Source organism: Myotis brandtii, unplaced genomic scaffold (assembly GCF_000412655.1).
Source record: "Myotis brandtii unplaced genomic scaffold, ASM41265v1 scaffold344, whole genome shotgun sequence".
Lineage (NCBI taxonomy): Eukaryota > Metazoa > Chordata > Mammalia > Chiroptera > Vespertilionidae > Myotis > Myotis brandtii.
This window is the reverse complement of record NW_005363247.1, coordinates 6,910,582-6,927,228: the sequence shown is the minus strand read 5'-3', so window position 1 is coordinate 6,927,228 and position 16,647 is coordinate 6,910,582. Positions and strand designations below refer to the sequence as shown.

General features: G+C 34.3%; 1 protein-coding gene across 5 annotated transcripts in view; it reads left to right on the top strand.

The window, feature by feature from the left end:
- Positions 1-16,647, top strand: part of TTC37 (tetratricopeptide repeat domain 37) — a 73,087-nt gene that overhangs the window by 12,331 nt on the left and 44,109 nt on the right. For all 5 annotated transcript variants that reach the window (XM_005871515.2, XM_005871516.2, XM_014543981.1 and 2 more), the window contains 12 exons: positions 1,539-1,637; positions 1,746-1,854; positions 5,049-5,189; positions 6,234-6,335; positions 6,952-7,091; positions 9,281-9,367; positions 9,454-9,557; positions 10,236-10,362; positions 10,956-11,135; positions 11,662-11,786; positions 12,689-12,942; positions 14,677-14,779. In XM_005871515.2, the coding sequence (XP_005871577.1) occupies positions 1,539-1,637; positions 1,746-1,854; positions 5,049-5,189; positions 6,234-6,335; positions 6,952-7,091; positions 9,281-9,367; positions 9,454-9,557; positions 10,236-10,362; positions 10,956-11,135; positions 11,662-11,786; positions 12,689-12,942; positions 14,677-14,779 (1,571 nt within the window). The remainder of the gene's footprint in view (positions 1-1,538; positions 1,638-1,745; positions 1,855-5,048; positions 5,190-6,233; positions 6,336-6,951; positions 7,092-9,280; positions 9,368-9,453; positions 9,558-10,235; positions 10,363-10,955; positions 11,136-11,661; positions 11,787-12,688; positions 12,943-14,676; positions 14,780-16,647) is intronic.

The window sequence follows — 16,647 nt, the reverse complement described above, 5'->3', positions numbered from 1 at the left end:
AATTTTTAAAAGTCTTAAAAAATGGGTTTTGAACCATAATTGGGAATATCTCCATACTATTTTTTTATATTTGTAAGTTTAAAAATAAACTTAGTTTCTTATAGTATGTAGCCACTCAGTGTACACTTTTTAAATTGGATTGAAATTTTAAATGTAAGCAATGATGGGCTCTATATAGGATGGGAAGCTCATTCCTTTGTAAATTGTTTCTTTGTTTGCTCATTAATTTGTTCTTTTATTCAAAAAATGTTTATCAAGTAAAAAACAAACAAACACAGAAAACAAAATAAAACAAAATGTTTCTCAAGAGCCTACTGTGTCGGGTGGGTATCCCAAGAGCTGGGGATAAGAATGTGAGAATAAGTTTTGCAGTTGTTTGTGTGTTGGTTTATCTGTGTATAGATTTAGTTGCGGAAAAAATTGAGCAGTGACATAATTAGGTGATTTACCAACTTCTCTTAAATTATATCTTCATATTATGACATCATTATTTTCCTTGAAATAGTATATGTTACCAGAAAATCAAACGTGTACCAAAATAAGTAAAATGTTTTTGTGAATTGTTTATACTATATCTCTTTAAGAAAGAGAATTATACTTATCCTAAAAATTGGCTTCTAACTATTAAAAATACGATAATAGGGTGTTTGAGGGTTATTTTCAACTTGAATGCTAATGATAACTGCTTTATTTAAGTGTGTTCAGAAACAAGTGTATCATCTAGTTTCCATGTGGATTATTTACATTACCTTTTTTAATTTTATAAACCTTTGTGCTTGACTAAGTTAGCAGTAAAATTTTACTTTATTTATATGGACTTTATACCATGCTTTATAAAGAAAATTTTAGAAAGTAAACTGTATTATGAGATTTCATTATAGAGGCATAGGAAATATTTTTAAAACTGTAGAATTTACATAACCAAATGAATGGCATCTTTTAAAGTGCTTGCCTTGGATTCTCGTATTGCTCTTCTGGCTCAAAACATTTAGGATTCTTCTTTTGGAATTTTTTCAAAGTCAGTTAATGATACTGTATAAAAAATATTTTATTATTGTATAGTCAGTCATATTTTTGGTATTCTTTTACCAAAAGTATAACTTAACTTCATAAAACATATTTTAAGATTAAAAATTTGCTTCCATTAAAGATGTTCTAAAGAACATGCTGGTGATTTCAGAAGAGATGTTTTAAAAATAATCTGAGCAGTAGCAGTTACATTATCCTATAAGGCTCTACTTCTCTGGTTGACTAGTTTGTAGGGAACAGCAAACTTATAAGAATGTTTCGTTAAATTAATGTTGCCAATTTATAGTTATTTCGTATTAGTTCAGTGCAGTCCACTGGCTAGTGGAGTTAGATTGTATTCCAAAACTTACAAATACATGTTTTTCCTCATTGAAATGATCAGGGCCATACCATAAAATGCATTTGCAGTTAGTTGAGTGTATAGCTTGTGTGAGTCTTATAAGTTCAACTGTTTTACATTGTCATTTAAATATGCTACAGATAATAGTTTTTTTGTTTATTTGTTTCAGCTTTTAACTGCTTTTGAGAATGCACTGGATTTATCAGATAAGATTCCTAGTGAAGATCATCAAGTACTTTATAGACATTTCATTCAGTGTTTATCCAAAGTAAGTTGATTTTTAAAATCTCTAATGTGAGTTTTCTATTCTAAATAGGAAAGTGTCCAGAAGTATATTTTATTGCTACTTAGTTAATTTTACTTTTATATTTTCAAGTTTCCTCATGAGACTGCTAGGTTGAAGAAGGCCTGTGAAGGAATGATAAACATCTACCCCACTGTGCAATATCCATTAGAAGTGCTTTGTTTGCATTTAATTGAATCAGGTAATTTCTTCTTTATTATAGTGTGTGTCCTAGAGGTGTGTGAATGTGTTGAGTTATGTTACTATGGATGTTACTAAAATTGTTTTAGTGCCTACCAGGTATAAGGTATTATTTCAGTATTTCTGGACATAAAAAGAAGTACAATGTAATCTTTGTACACATGGAAAGACTGATACATATAAGAAAGTGTAGTGATGCAGAGGAATTATGAGTTGTTGATGAGTGAAGTATTTTTGAAGGTGGGGATTGAAGAAGGTCTTGAATTTTCAATAGGAAGTAGATAAACAGGAGGAGGTAAAATGTACTCCTGATAGAGGACAGAAAAGAGGAGAGGTCAGGAAGGAAAGTTGGGAACCTGCAAAACAACACAGAAGGCAACCAAAGAGCATTTCTCCAGAAAACAGATTTGCAACTGATGATTAGGAAGCACTATCTTTTAAAATCTGAGTTATTGAATGGAACTTAGATTACAATAATGGAATAAAACTAGGAAGAAGTGGTTAGCAGGTATAAAAAGAAGCAATCCAGGGACTTGACTGACTGCATTTAAGGGGAGGAAGTGGAAGCATGTAAAGGGAAGGTAAGCGTTTAGAGGGGGAGGAGAAGGATTGCAGTAGTGTCACCTGGCAGGAGGGTTTTAAGAAAGGGCTAGTTAACATGAACAATGAACTGAGGTCAAGAAAGATGAGGCATGAACAATGAACTGAGGTCAAGAAAGATGAGTACAAAGAGTATGATTGTGTGTGTGTGTTTCGCTAATAGGAAGCTTAGTTCCAAAATTACCCTGTTTCTTCAAATTTTTACAGGAGTCCCAAGGTATTTCCAATATAAGTGGACTGATTTTCTTTATTGTGTTGGCTCTGGTTCCCATCCCTCCATCCCTTTTTCTGCTGTAAAAATTGCTGCTAAGAAAATAATGGCTATTTGGGTGGTGGACACATGGTGCAATAGACAGATCTTGTAACATAGAAACCCACATCTGAAACCTATATGGTCATGTTGACCAATGTGACCCTAATAAATTTAATAAAAAAAGAGAAATTGATGGCTAATATTCACTCTTTTCTCTCTATGCCTGCTCAGCTATTAGTGGTTTGTACCTTTTCTTCATTCTTGACCTTTTCTTCATATGCCAGTGGCACAAGAGGATACTTTGAAATTTCTTCCAGAATTGAATGCTTTCTCAGTAAGCACATTTATGCCTGTAATGTTGATTTGTCAAGTAAACACTTATATTCCAAAATCCAACAAAAATATAGAAGAAATAAGATCAACAAATATTCTGTAGACTTCTGCACCTAAATTCAGTATTTGACAAAGTTCTCTAATAAAGAGATAGCAAAGGGATTATGCTGACTGATTAGAGAGTGTGTTGATTTATGTGAAAAAAATTCTTAAAGAGGGTTTGGGGTGGGTATTTTGCAGAATTGAAGGAGAGTTTGTATCCTGGCAAAGGGGAAGTGGGTTGGGTGGATATTTACACATATGGTACACCAAGGTAGAGTGCTTTTCCTGCTCAATATTTGGTTGTAAGAATCTGTGGAATGTAGCAGTGTAGGCTTAAGTTCGTTCTAATGTAAATCAGTATTCTGGAGTGGAAGTTTAATAGTTAATGTAGGAGAGTAGGAAACTGCTTAATGTTTCTTTTTATTGCAAACTTTTAATACAAACTTTCTGTGTATTAAGAACTTCTGAAAATCTCCAAGGTCTCTATCCTTCTCCAGAGTACTTTAGTATCTGTGGAATTTGCTACTTGATAGCAGCAGTGACTCACTGACTTCTCTTGTACTGGGGACAAATATATTTCATTCTTATTCGTCCTCCTTTGCATGTGGAAACTTGAAGATTGATTTTCAAAATGACTCAGTTAATAAAGCTTCACAAAACAAATAGTGAATGTCTTTCACAGTTGTCATCTGATGAATGTTATTTCATGCTAAATGACCTTTTTGATTTATTTTATTTTGCTTTATTGCTGAAATGGGGGAGGATAAGAAAGCTTGGTTCTTTAGTCTGAAGAGCTTAAGATTTTGTGTTCTAGAAATATTAGAAAATCCAGGTGAAAATAAAGAAATTACTACATGCTGGTTTCCCCCCTCTAATTAGGTTTATTTAAAATAAAAATTCTATAGTAGTGATCAGTTTCTTTGGGGTGTGAGAAATGAATTCGTTATTTTAAAAAACTCACTTTTTTTTGTAGTAAACTTTAGGAAACAGAATTTTCATAGGTATTACTTAGTATCTACCTTGAAACTCTTCAGAGTACCTTTATCCTTGGAGATTTAGTATTCATCAGCCCCAAGTCTGGCTTATCTTACTGAGAAATAAATATAAAATTGTCCATCTGTTTTAAAGCCATTAAATCTGGAATCTTGGAATCTTTTAAATGTTAAAAAGAGCAGATAAGTTAAATAAATGATGTCCTATCAATTGCCATCCTCTACATTTATTTAGCTAGTATTTTCAACAGGAATTAATATGGAGAAGAGGAGGATTAAGGGTTGAAGCTGGAATATTCCTTATCTCTTTTTTAGTTCAATTTAATTTCACTTTCTTAAATTTATAGAAAGTAAAATGGATTTTTTAAATATACAGTTTGATTCCTTGTCTCTCTATACAAGATCAGTTGTGTTATTGCTGCCGATGGTTTTCGGGAACACTATAGAGAATTCCTCTAAGTGCCATCTGGTCATATGTAAAGAATATCTTACACGGGCTAAACATGAATGTAATCCTTCCAAATCTCTTTTTGTTTCTATAATTGTACTCCCAGATATTAACAAAGGGGGACATGGTAGGAAAGTCTGCCTTGTTTTAAAAGTTTTTGTGTTCCTCCTAGGCTTTTGGAAACTATTTTCAAGTACCTATCTACACTTTGCTTACCTGTGTGCATTTTGTGCGCGCACGCACAGATTTGGTACCTTAAATATGGATGAACATGGAAAGATGCAGTTTTTATCCCAGGGTTTTTTCTAATAAGAACAGGTAGTTTAGCCAAGATACTAATAGTCTGTCATGAAGTATGTTTTTGTGGAGTAAGAGAGTTTTGACTCAGATGGGTAGAAATTGAAGGTGAAATTTTAATAGCCATTTCATTTTCTTTTTTAAGATAGCTTTTGAGATTTAAGTTATGTAGGTTTTGGTGCTTACAAATTTGGTAGATGTATACTAATAACTTTTTCTTTTAATACCAGGAAGTCTTACTGAAGAGGGACAACAGTATTGTTGTAGACTAGTGGAAATGGATTCAAAAAGTGGTCCAGGCCTCATTGGTTTAGGCATAAAAGCATTACAAGACAAAAAGTATGAAGATGCTGATAGGAACTTAAGAGAAGGTAAGTATACAGTGGATAGCTTGTAACATGAGGTACTAGTCAGTAGGTATTTATCTTTGGCCCTTTCTTTAAGGAATGTATATTTAGGATAGGAATGAAAAACAATGAACTTACATACTGGAGAGTATGCTTAAGTTTGAATTCCAACTCTGCCACTTACTAATTTCAAGACTTGGGGAACTTAATTAAACTCTCTGTGTCTCAGTGTCTTCATTTATAATAATATCTCCAGCCTTACATTCAAATTGAGATCTGAATGACACATACAAGCCTGGCAATGTAAGGAGCATTTCAGGTCAAGAAATGAAATAGCCTGAGGGTAGAGGAAAGCTGGGCTTCAGGAAACTGCTTGTGGTTTGGCCAGGTTTGCGAATGAAGTATGGGAGCAGGAAGGGGCAAGAATTGAGGCTGAAGAGGGGCTTACACACCTTGTTAGCACCCTAGGGCAGTAGGGAACCAGTGGAAGGTTTTAAGCAGAGGAATTTCATAATGACATTTGTATTTTTAGAAATATTCTCATCACAGTGTAGAGGATGCAGTGATCTGGGATAAAGATGATGGAGGTGTGATTAGTCCGGCGGTAGAGAAATGGATAGGTGCCTGGAAGCAGTGTGGCTTTGTGACTGATTAGATGTGAGAGATACGGGAGAGGTGGGTTGGGGGTCTGATTTGTTTTTTGTTTTGTTTTATTATTTATTGTTAATCCTCACTCCTGAATATTTTTCCATTGATTTTTAGAGAGAGTGAAAGAGGGAGGGAGTGGGGGAGAGAGAGAGAGAGATAGAAACATTGATGTGAGAGGGACACATCGATTTGTTGCCTCCCGCACAGTCCCAGACGAGAGCAAGGGGAGGAACCTGCAACCCAGGTATGTGCCCTTGACTGGGAATAGAACCCAAGACCTTTCAGTGCATGAGGCAATGCTCTACCCTTGAGCAACATCAGACAAGGTGGGAGGAGTCTGATTTGTTAAGTAGATGGTGGTGCCATTCATCTCAGTAGTTACGGCAACCTTGGATTTTGTGCTTGCTTTTATCCTTTTAGGGTTAAAAGAAAGCCCTCTCTGCACAACTGGATGGTATCATCTGGCAGAAGCCCAAGTCAAAATGCATAGACCAATGGAAGCTGTTCTTTCATGCAATCAAGGTATTCTTGACATGTTTAAGTGTGGCCACCCTGTTTCTTTTCATCTTAAAGGAGAAAGATAGTGGTTTTAAAAAAACAGGTATAGCCTGGTGTGTCCTAGGGCCTTCACTAGTTCTTGATTCCTCTGATGTAGATAAGGAAAGGCATCTTGGAGCCTATTTGAATGGCATGGGGTAGAAAATCACAAAAAGTGATTCACTGCTCTGATACAGCTGGAGGCCCAGCCTCTGTAGTTGAGAAACAATTCACCCTGGTCCATTCTAATTCAGCCTCTTTTCCTTCCAGTATCCTTGATTTGCTTCTTATAGATGCATTGGCTAAGTGCTAACCTTTGGTATATAGCAGATAGGGATAGCCATTGTTGTGTTTCAGGATGTTCAGTTTTACCATGTTATGTGAAGATAAAGGTTTTAAATTTAGATCTGTTCTGTTTTAAATTCAGATATTTTCATATAGAGATCAGGGAAGAATTTATACTTAGCTTTAAATTATTCTTCATGTATATTGCTTTGGCAGTTTATTCTTATTGTATTGGTAACTTATTATATGTCTCTTAAAAAGAAAAAAATGTGAAGTGATATGGTTGTCTTCATTCAGATGTCCTTAATTTTGTCAGCTCTGAAGAATATAGATAATGTTGGTGTGCCTGGTGGCAGTCTTCATCAGAAGAACCTTTGTCTTCGTTTGAAAGCAGAGGCTTTGATTAAACTCCCAGATAATGAATCTGCAGAGGAAGCAATTTGTACTCTTGACCAGGTAGATTCATCATCGAATTTTCCCCTTCAGCTTAGTTTCCAATCAACGAGGCATCAATCACTTCTTCCTTACTACAAGTATTTACTTACATAATTTTGTGTGAGAGGTATGAATTCACTTTTGTAAATCATTCATGCAATTGGAAACTCTTCAAGTTACATATTGGCTTCTTGGTTAAGTACTTACAATTCTTTTCATATGATACAATTTCTCTCTTTAGTTCTTGCTCTTATTATTCTCTTCTATTTTTTCCCTGTTAGGTTACTACTTAATTATTACTAATTTGGGATTTTAAATTTTTTCTTACAGAAAATATTTTATCAGTTACTGACAAGAATAATTAAGGAGACTAGTAGATTCATGCTAGAGAATGTTATTTCCTGGTTTTACTCAATAGAACAAATAAATAATAAAATTTATTTTTTAATGTTTTTGGTTCAAGCAATTAAACCAATTCCCTGGCAAAAAAAACCTAACTAGTAAATTATGAATTACAACAACACAGTGTCTTTAAAGATTTTTGTCAGATAAAAGCATTTTTTTAATCTAAAATTAAAATTACTTTACTCAGTATATTGCAAGGTTTTGACTTTTAAAAAGTCATTTTTTGGGAGGCCAGGGGATTGTCAAGGGCAGGGAAAAAAAAAAAGGACACATATGCAATACCCTTTGTAATACTTTTAGCAATAAAAAAAAATTAAAAAAAAAAGTCATTTTTTGTATATTTCAAAGGGCTTTGCATTTCATATTATTTCTTTAGAATTGGCCCAGTCGTCAGCATCCTTTAAGAACTAATATCTTATTTTCTACTTGCCTTCCGACCAACTGTGTTTTGTGTGAATGCTCTGTAGAGGTCTTTCCAATATTATTTTATTAAAAGGAAAACAAAAGTTTCTTTGGAGAACTGGTAGAGTCCAGGTCTGAGATAGAGGATGTACAAGATGAGCCCAGAACATCTTATTATGCTAGAAAGCAAGGAAACCTTAACAGGATCCCAGCACTGTGTCAGAAGAGCTCAGGAACTAGCATGAAGGATTCTCAATGGCTGAAGAGTGGATAGTTTGAGTACAAGTAACTGCAGTGAATTGAAAGGCATAAAATCTGTTTAAATCCATGTGTTCATGATAATACAAAAAAAAAAAAATCAAAGCATCCCCAGGAAAATAAGTCTTTGAAGGAACCAATTGAAAAGAAGGAATTAAAGCAGTTATCCTGCTTTCCCTATATGAACTGTTCCTAAGAATAATCAAATAGATAATGAGAGAAGGAAAAATTTCTCTTTGTTGAAGTATTCCACAGGAATGATAGGATAAGAAAAATAATCATCATTTTTGCAATCTGTAATGAATGACTAGATCTAGGCATCGAGTATTGATGGCTGCTAGCATCATGAAAAGACAGACAAGTAGACATAACCAAGTGCAAGTCCATGTGAGGTATTCTTGCCAAAACATCAAACCTGAATCAGGTCAAGCTTCTAAACCTAATATACAGAAGATACAGGAGACAAAGGGACAGGTCAATGCCACGACAGTATCTTCTGCAAAAAAACAGATTACGAGAAGCTGACAAATGGCCCATATTTTTCAACAGTTAAATTGTAATGGAGGGGGGAAAAAAAGAGATGGAAGGGAATCCTAGAGATTAAAAGACACTTACGAGACCTATTAGCTACTTGAAATATTTGTACCTTGTTTAGATTTTGATTAAAATAAATAAATTACTCAAATGGACAATTGAGAACTTTAAATACTGACTATTTGATGTTATGATGTATTGGTTTTGTTTAAATGTTTATAATGGTAGAATGATTATGTTATTTAAAAACGAACTTAATTTTTAGTTACAGATGCTGAAATATCAGATAAAAAGTTAAAATATGTGGAAACAATCTAAATAAGAGTGTGATGAAATGGGTGGAGGTATAGAGAAGAAAAGATTGGCTTTGAGCTAAGAATTTTGAAGTTGGATGATGAGTACATGTGGTTTTATTATACTCTTCTATAATTTTTTATGTGTTTGAAATTTTCCCTAATAAGTTTATAGATAATGAAAATGTTAATAGTGATAGAATTCCGGACCTCCGTGTCTTTATTCTATGTTCTTCTATGGTCATTCTTTAATTAAAGCAAATATTGCTGCATTCTATTGAAGGAGATGTGTAGCAATTCTTTGCAATTACTTTCTAGGTTTCTGATGCAAATAATATCCCAGGACTTTTGGTTCTCAAAAGCTTGGCCTATCTGAACAAAGGCTCATTAGATGAAGCTTCAAAGGTCGGTTTTTTTCATTCAAGGTGAGATTCTTTTAAAAAGTTGTTATTTTTATTTGGAAATGGAATTGACAGATATCTACTTCATAGATTATGGAAGACGTTCTCTCTTCTTACCCTGACCTAGCTGAAGCTCATGCCCTGGAGGCCTTTATTCATCTTACCAAAAAGGACTATCTACAAGCAGAAAAATGGTAAGGATATATAGATTGCTCGTAGATCAAGCCATATCTTAGTTTTTTACATTTTTCAAAAATTCAAAATAAATGGGCTTGATAAACATCTAGTTTTGTATAAATTTGATCTTTGTAAGCTTTATTAGTATTTTTAAGAAATGTATTTAGCATATAACACAGTACTATAAAAATTTCCATGATGAGCCCTGACCGGTTTGGCTCAGTGGATAGAGCTTCGGCCTGTGGACTGAAGGGTCCCGGGTTCGATTCCCGTCAAGGGCATGCATCTTGGTTGCGGGCGCATCCCCAGTGGGGAGTGTGCAGGAGGCAGCTGATCGATGTTTCTCTCTTATCAGTGTTTCTAACTCTCTCTCTCTCTCTTTCTCCCTTCCTTTCTGTAAAAAATCAATAAAATATACTTTAAAAAAATTTCCATGATGAATTTGAAATGTGGTCAGCTGATTAGCATGTTCAGTAAGCAACATAATGTTTGGTATGAACACTTAGCACATTGGTAGTGCTAAAGGCCATTGTGCTTTTTAAAGTTTTTTTTTTCCATTATAATCTGAATCCTGAAGTAGTGATTTGTTTCAAAATCAGCATCCTTGAATCATTCAAACTTTGATTGCTTCAACTAGGAGTCTGCTATATCATATATATTTTAATATTCCTTTTTACTCCCCCTTGGTGATTTAGTTTTCAGAGAGCTCTTGAGAAAGATGCTGAAGTTGCTGAATATCATTACCAACTTGGGTTAACATATTGGTTCATGGGTGAAGAAACAAGAAAAGATAAAACAAAGGCTCTTACCCACTTTTTAAAGGTAAAATAAGTGCTACTTTCAATTCTTAATTGAAATGAATTCATTATAAATTCATAAATAATAATTATATAAGGTACTTAAAATTACTACTGAACTGTTTTTCATGTTTCATCTTTCAAAAGATTGGTTTTGAGCTAAGTTATATGGATTTGTGAGAATGTTATATGGATTTTCAAGGAGAAAATTGAACCATAATAGTTACTTATTTAATAATCATGAGTTATAGAAATAAGGCACTATTATCTCTGGAAAACATAGTTTTTAGGTAATTTTCACTGTAGTTTTATGGGCATATGAGCCTTATGTAACTCTAGATGTTAAAGTCTTATTTTGACTAATAAAAGCAGATTCATTTAATAATTCAAATTTCACATTTCTTTAAACAAAGATAACATTTTTACACTTACAAGCAGTGACGGCCAGTTTTCATGTCTGTTTTAAATCTTATATTAGAGGGTGTTTTGGCATATTTTTATATATGTTTAATAAACCTGTTTTTTTTTCTTTAATCTGTGTATTTATATTTTGTGCTTTTAAAGGGACCCTTCCAAACAAACTTTAATATTCTATTATTATCAATTTTTAATTGGAAGGCTGCCAGACTGGATACATACATGGGCAAAGCCTTCTGCTATTTAGGTCATTATTACAGAGATGTAGCAGGAGATAAAAACAGAGCCCGTGGATGTTATAGGAAAGCTTTCGAGTTGGATGACACTGATGCTGAATCTGGAGCTGCAGCTGTCGATTTAAGCGTGGAGCTTGAAGAGATGGTATGTCTAATAACATAAACGCTTTTGTCTTTTGTTTTTATGTGAAGTGTAGAAATAGAAACATTTTTATATATGTACTAGAGGCTTGATGCACGAAATTTGTGCAAGGGGCTTGGCCCTCACAGCTGCAGCGGCTTGCCCCTCACAGCTGCAGCGGCTTGCCTCAGCCCTCGCAGCCCCGACTTCGTCCAGACGGTCGTCCAGGAGGACGTCCGGAAGGTTGTTTGGCAGTCTGGTCTAATTAGCATATTACGCTTTTATTATTATAGATACTTACACATTATTATTTTTATTATATTTTGTAGATGCAATAGAAATTTTTTTGTCACCATTTGTAGAGTCAATTTTTTTCCTCTGGCAGACATTAAAATCCTCATCATTTATTGTTGAAACTGTAGTTTAGTGTATACCAGTGTAAGTTTAAAAAATCAAGTGGTAAATGAAAATATATTTGAGTACTTTACATAAGTGTTCTGTATTTTTGTGATATTTGATATTTCTAATATTAGTCCTTTCTTCTTATTAGGAAACTGCCTTAGCTATCCTAACAACAGTAACTCAAAAGGCAAGTGCTGGAACTGCCAAATGGGCCTGGCTTAGGCGAGGACTGTACTATTTGAAAGCTGGTCAACATTCTCAAGCAGTGGCTGAGTAAGGCACCTTATTGCATTTAAACTCTGTTAAACAGCCTAATGGTTTCTTAAACTCCATTTGTACCCCAAATGAACTTTACAGGTTGCCTCTTGCCAGGTTGTGTTTTGAGGGAAGAAATAATAAAATTTATTTAAGGTTGATCGGTTCTTATTATCTTCAAGGCACTGGAGTTGCAAAAATGGATTAAATGATGTCCTGTTGCTAAGGTGATAGCCAATCTAGTAAAGTCTAGTAGTATCATACATAGAGTAGGTTCTCCATAGAAATTCAAGGAATGATGAAAGGTGAGGCTATTACCTTTGTTCTCCCAAAGACATACATTGTTTTTGGGTAGTGGAGACATTGGCAGCTTGAATGGCATTTGGAGCAGCTCATTTTTAGTCATTTGGTTTGAAGTACACTTAGGGGTAAATAAAGTATGTATATTTGCATAAAGATAAAGTTGCTTCTGATTTATGTTAATATCTATAATATAGGCGTTTAAAAATTTTCCTGGAAATGGAATTTAATCAGACATTTAAAGCATTTTCTAACTGTGATTATTTCTGTTTTGGTAGGATTGGTGTGGTTTGGAGATGAGGCATACTGAGATATATAGCTATTCTGGTAGGATAGGATGAAATTTTTCCAGATAGTCAAAAAAAGAAATTCTGATTAGCACTTCTTAAAAAAAGTTAGTTTGTTCTTACTTATTTTGAAATTGTAACAAAATTTCTTAGTATTAAGAAATATTCAAAGCTATAAAAGGAACAGGTATACCTGCATTTAATAGCACTTTTACAAATAGAAGGAAGCATGGATATGTGTGATTCAGTTGAATTATTTATTTTATATTTTCCTTTCAGATGTGGAAGTAGTTCTATTACTTTGAGTTCTCTTATTGTTTCTTGAAATTTTAGTTTACAGGCAGCATTAAGGGCAGACCCAAAGGACTTCAATTGTTGGGAATCATTAGGAGAGGCATACTTAAGCAGAGGTGGTTATACAACAGCCTTGAAATCCTTCACAAAGGCCAGTGAGCTGAACCCAGAATCCACATACAGTGTGTTTAAGGTGGCAGCAATACAGCAAATCCTAGGCAAATATAAGGAGGCTGTAGCTCAATACCAGCTGATCATTAAAACGAAAGAAGATTATGTACCTGCTTTGAAAGGTAATTTTTTTAATAGCTCCTTTGACTTTTGGGATACTAAAGTACAAAATCCTTGGGTGAATTTCCTAAATGTATTCAGTAACTTTCAAAAAGGACTTCTTGCCCGGCCAGTGTGACTCAGTGGTTGAGCTTCGACCCATGAACCAGGAGGTCACTTTTCGATTTCTTCAGGGCACAGGCCTGGGTTATGGGCTTGATCCCCAGTAGGGGGCGTGCAAGAGGCAGCTGATCAGTGATTCTCATCATTGATGTTTCCATCTCTCTCTCCCTTCCTCCTCTGAAATCAATAAAAATATATTTAAAAGAAAAAAAAGTGCCCAGTCAGTGTGGCTCAGTGGTTGAGCATTGACCTATGAACCAGGAGGTCATAGTTCGATTCCAGGGCAAGGGGGGGCACATGCCCAGGTTGTGGGCTGGATCCCCAGTGTGGGACGTGCAGGAGGCAGCCAGTCAGTGATTCTCTCATCATTAAATATGTTTTTATTGATTTTTTTACAGAGAGGAAGGGAGAGAGATAGAGAGTTAGAAACATCGATGAGAGAGAAACATCGATTGGCTGCCTCCTGCACACCTCCTACTGGGGATGTGCCTGCAACCAAGGTACATACCCTTGACCGGAATCGAACCTGGGACCCTTGAGTCCGCAGGCCAACGCTCTATCCACTGAGCCAAACCGGTCAGGGCAATAAAATATATATTTTAAAAGAAGAAAGAAAAAAGGACTTGTTTAGTCAACAGTAAGCATACAATATGAACCTCTTATAGTGTTGCTTGTTATATAGATTTGACTTGTTTTATAACAGTGAGTAAATAGTAATATGAAAGAGATTTAACATTTAGACAAATATGATTGATATTGGATCTAAAATGGATTTCTAAAACAAGAGTTTTCTATTATATTTTGGTAATTCACTATATCCTCAGTAGGTTACTAGATTTTAGTTACTTTGTAAATTATAGAAGCTCATTTTTTCAATTTTTAAAAAATTTTAGAGGCAATTTGCGTGATTTTTTATCTAAATTAATTTCAATTTCTCCATAGATTATTTTTAGTAGTATAAAGTAAAACATCATCATTCATATCTAATCAAATTTTTATTATAATAACTAACCAAAACCATTACATATGCTTTTCTTACTTCCTTTTCCTTTTTGAAGAAACAGTTGAGGTTTAAATCATAAATAGTGTTGGGAATCATTAGGAGAGGCATACTTAAGCAGAGGTAGCTATATAACAGCCTTGAAAATGTTTTAAGTGACATGAAATTTAAGCCTTGAAAACCTTTTTCTCAATTTTTTAAAACTCAAGGAGAACTGACATTAATTAAATGTTTACTAGGCACTTAAGGAAATTGCTATTTCGTCTAATCCTTATGGTATAGTTATATAGTTTTGAACATTTAAAAAATAAGATTTTGTTTTACAATATTAATAAGTAATAAAATGATAGAGTGGCATTTAGGTAATATCCCCATTTTCAAAACTGAGGTTTTAAGTGGTAACTTGCCCAAAGTCAAGGAAATTCTTAGGTTCCATATGTAGTTTTTATTTTTTTAGTACCTGCTTACTCTAGTAGAGCCCTGTCATTTAAATTCCTTACTAAATATATGCAAGACCATGCTTTAAAATAATTTTTATAAAATACTATTCAGTTTTGTTTTCTGGAAAGTGTCTTTAATATGCTAAGTGTATTTTTTACATGTTTTTAACAACTACAAACTTACCTGGTTTTAGGTTTGGGTGAATGCCATCTCATGATGGCGAAAGCAGCTCTAGTCGATTATCTTGATGGGAAAGCTGTTGACTACATAGAAAAAGCACTGGAATATTTTACTTGGTTAGTATTAATCTTATTATTCATTGTGTTTATTTTCTTAATATTATAATAAAGCCAAATTTAGAATAAATTCTATTTAGAATAAACATTCTATGTTTATTTTGTTATAGTGTTCATTATTCAGAATATCAAGCATAAAGAATAACAGACAAACCAATTAATTCTACAACATATTCTAATACATATTGTATTAACTTAGCGCTGGAGAACAGGTGTAATTTCTTGCTCTCAAGTAGGTGACATGCTGGATGCATAGGGAAAGGTGGGAAGGAAGAAGCTATCTGCTAGTGGAGCAGCAGCTCTGATAACCCTGGGTTAGTGTTCTTTCAGGAGGCCTGGAAATGTGAGTATCTAGAATTGGAATGAGCGGAAAATAGGGCTTCAGATGCACACTGTGCTTTCTTTCAGTGGTAAGGGCCTATTTTAGGCCTACTGGTAGGTCTAGAGGTAAAGGAAAATGGATAATCTGATTGCTCCTGGAGAGAACCTGTGCAGGAAAAATGTGGCGCCTACTAACAAGAAAGGAATCAGAGAAATTTGAGTAAATCTGATATTTTATTGAACTGAGCTGGGTAGAAGTGTTATTTGTGGTAAATGGCTTTAAAAGGTCTGCAAGTTAGACAAACATTTGAAGTTTTTTGCTCTTAAACGTCTTTCTGTGTGTCCCTTCCTTTCATTTCCTACTTGCCTTCTCTGTTCCTTCTTGATTTGGTTTCTCCAGGGTTGCTTTGCTTTGAATATGAACCAAATATGAAATGAAAACCTTAGCCTTTTTTCTCCCACTGATTTTTATTGCTACCTTTGAAGTCTCACATGATACAGCTCTTTCCAAAGAGGGAGAAGGCATACTTTGTTGGAACTATATTTAAGAGTACATGGTGAACCTTTGAATGATGATACTTGAGCTAAAAATACTGCCTTTCTTAGCTTGGGAAATTTTGTTCCGGGAAGCATGGAGCACTCACAACCGATTATAAGGTGGCACATAAAACTTTTAAAGTGATAACCCCACCTGGCTGGGTGCTCGGTGGTTAGAGTGTCCCTTTGAGGGTTCAAGAGCACATACCTGGGTTGCAGGTTCTTCACCCTGGTTGGAGTGGTTGCAGGAGGCAACCAGTTGATGTCGCTTTCTCACATCAGTGTTTCTCCTCTCTTCCCTCCCTTCCATTCTCTCTAAAATCAATGGAAAAAATATCCTCCAGTGAGGATTTACAAAAATAAAAATAAATGATAATCCCGAAATTTATATTTACTTCTAAATTTAAAAATTCACACTAACACAATTCTTATGTAAGGGTGATAGAAGTTATTTCACGTCACAGATATTTTTTATTGAACTTAAAAGGAGATAAGTGTATAGACTGTTAAAATTGTTTCTCTTCGTTTGTATCTATTTTCTTTTTTCATGCTGTCAATTTTAGAAATTATGCTAAGGTATTTAGGCAAAGGAACTAGAAATAGTGTTGTCCTTCTTCCTGGTCATCGTAGGGGTTTTCAGTGATAACTACAATAATTATTCCTACTTCCTTGGAAGATACTGGAAAATGATTTTTGGCTGGACTCCATGAATAGAAAAGGCTATGAAAAATGTTCCATCTGCTTGTCCATCTGCCAGTAATATAGCTGTTTGTGATAGCTGATTATCAAAATTTGGCTTAAATGAAATTGCTGTGTTTTATTTATAAGATCTCAAGAAGAGAAAAATGAAGAGAAATGTATAGCTGAGATTTTTCTATTTCTAAAAAGAACTTCCTTTTATCATCATAATTAATATTGCTGTTTACTTTTTGAGCTTGTCTACTTGCTTCAATAAATGAGTTTTCACATTTTTATGTTTTGATTTTTGGAATTGGTCTCAGAGAGTAAAA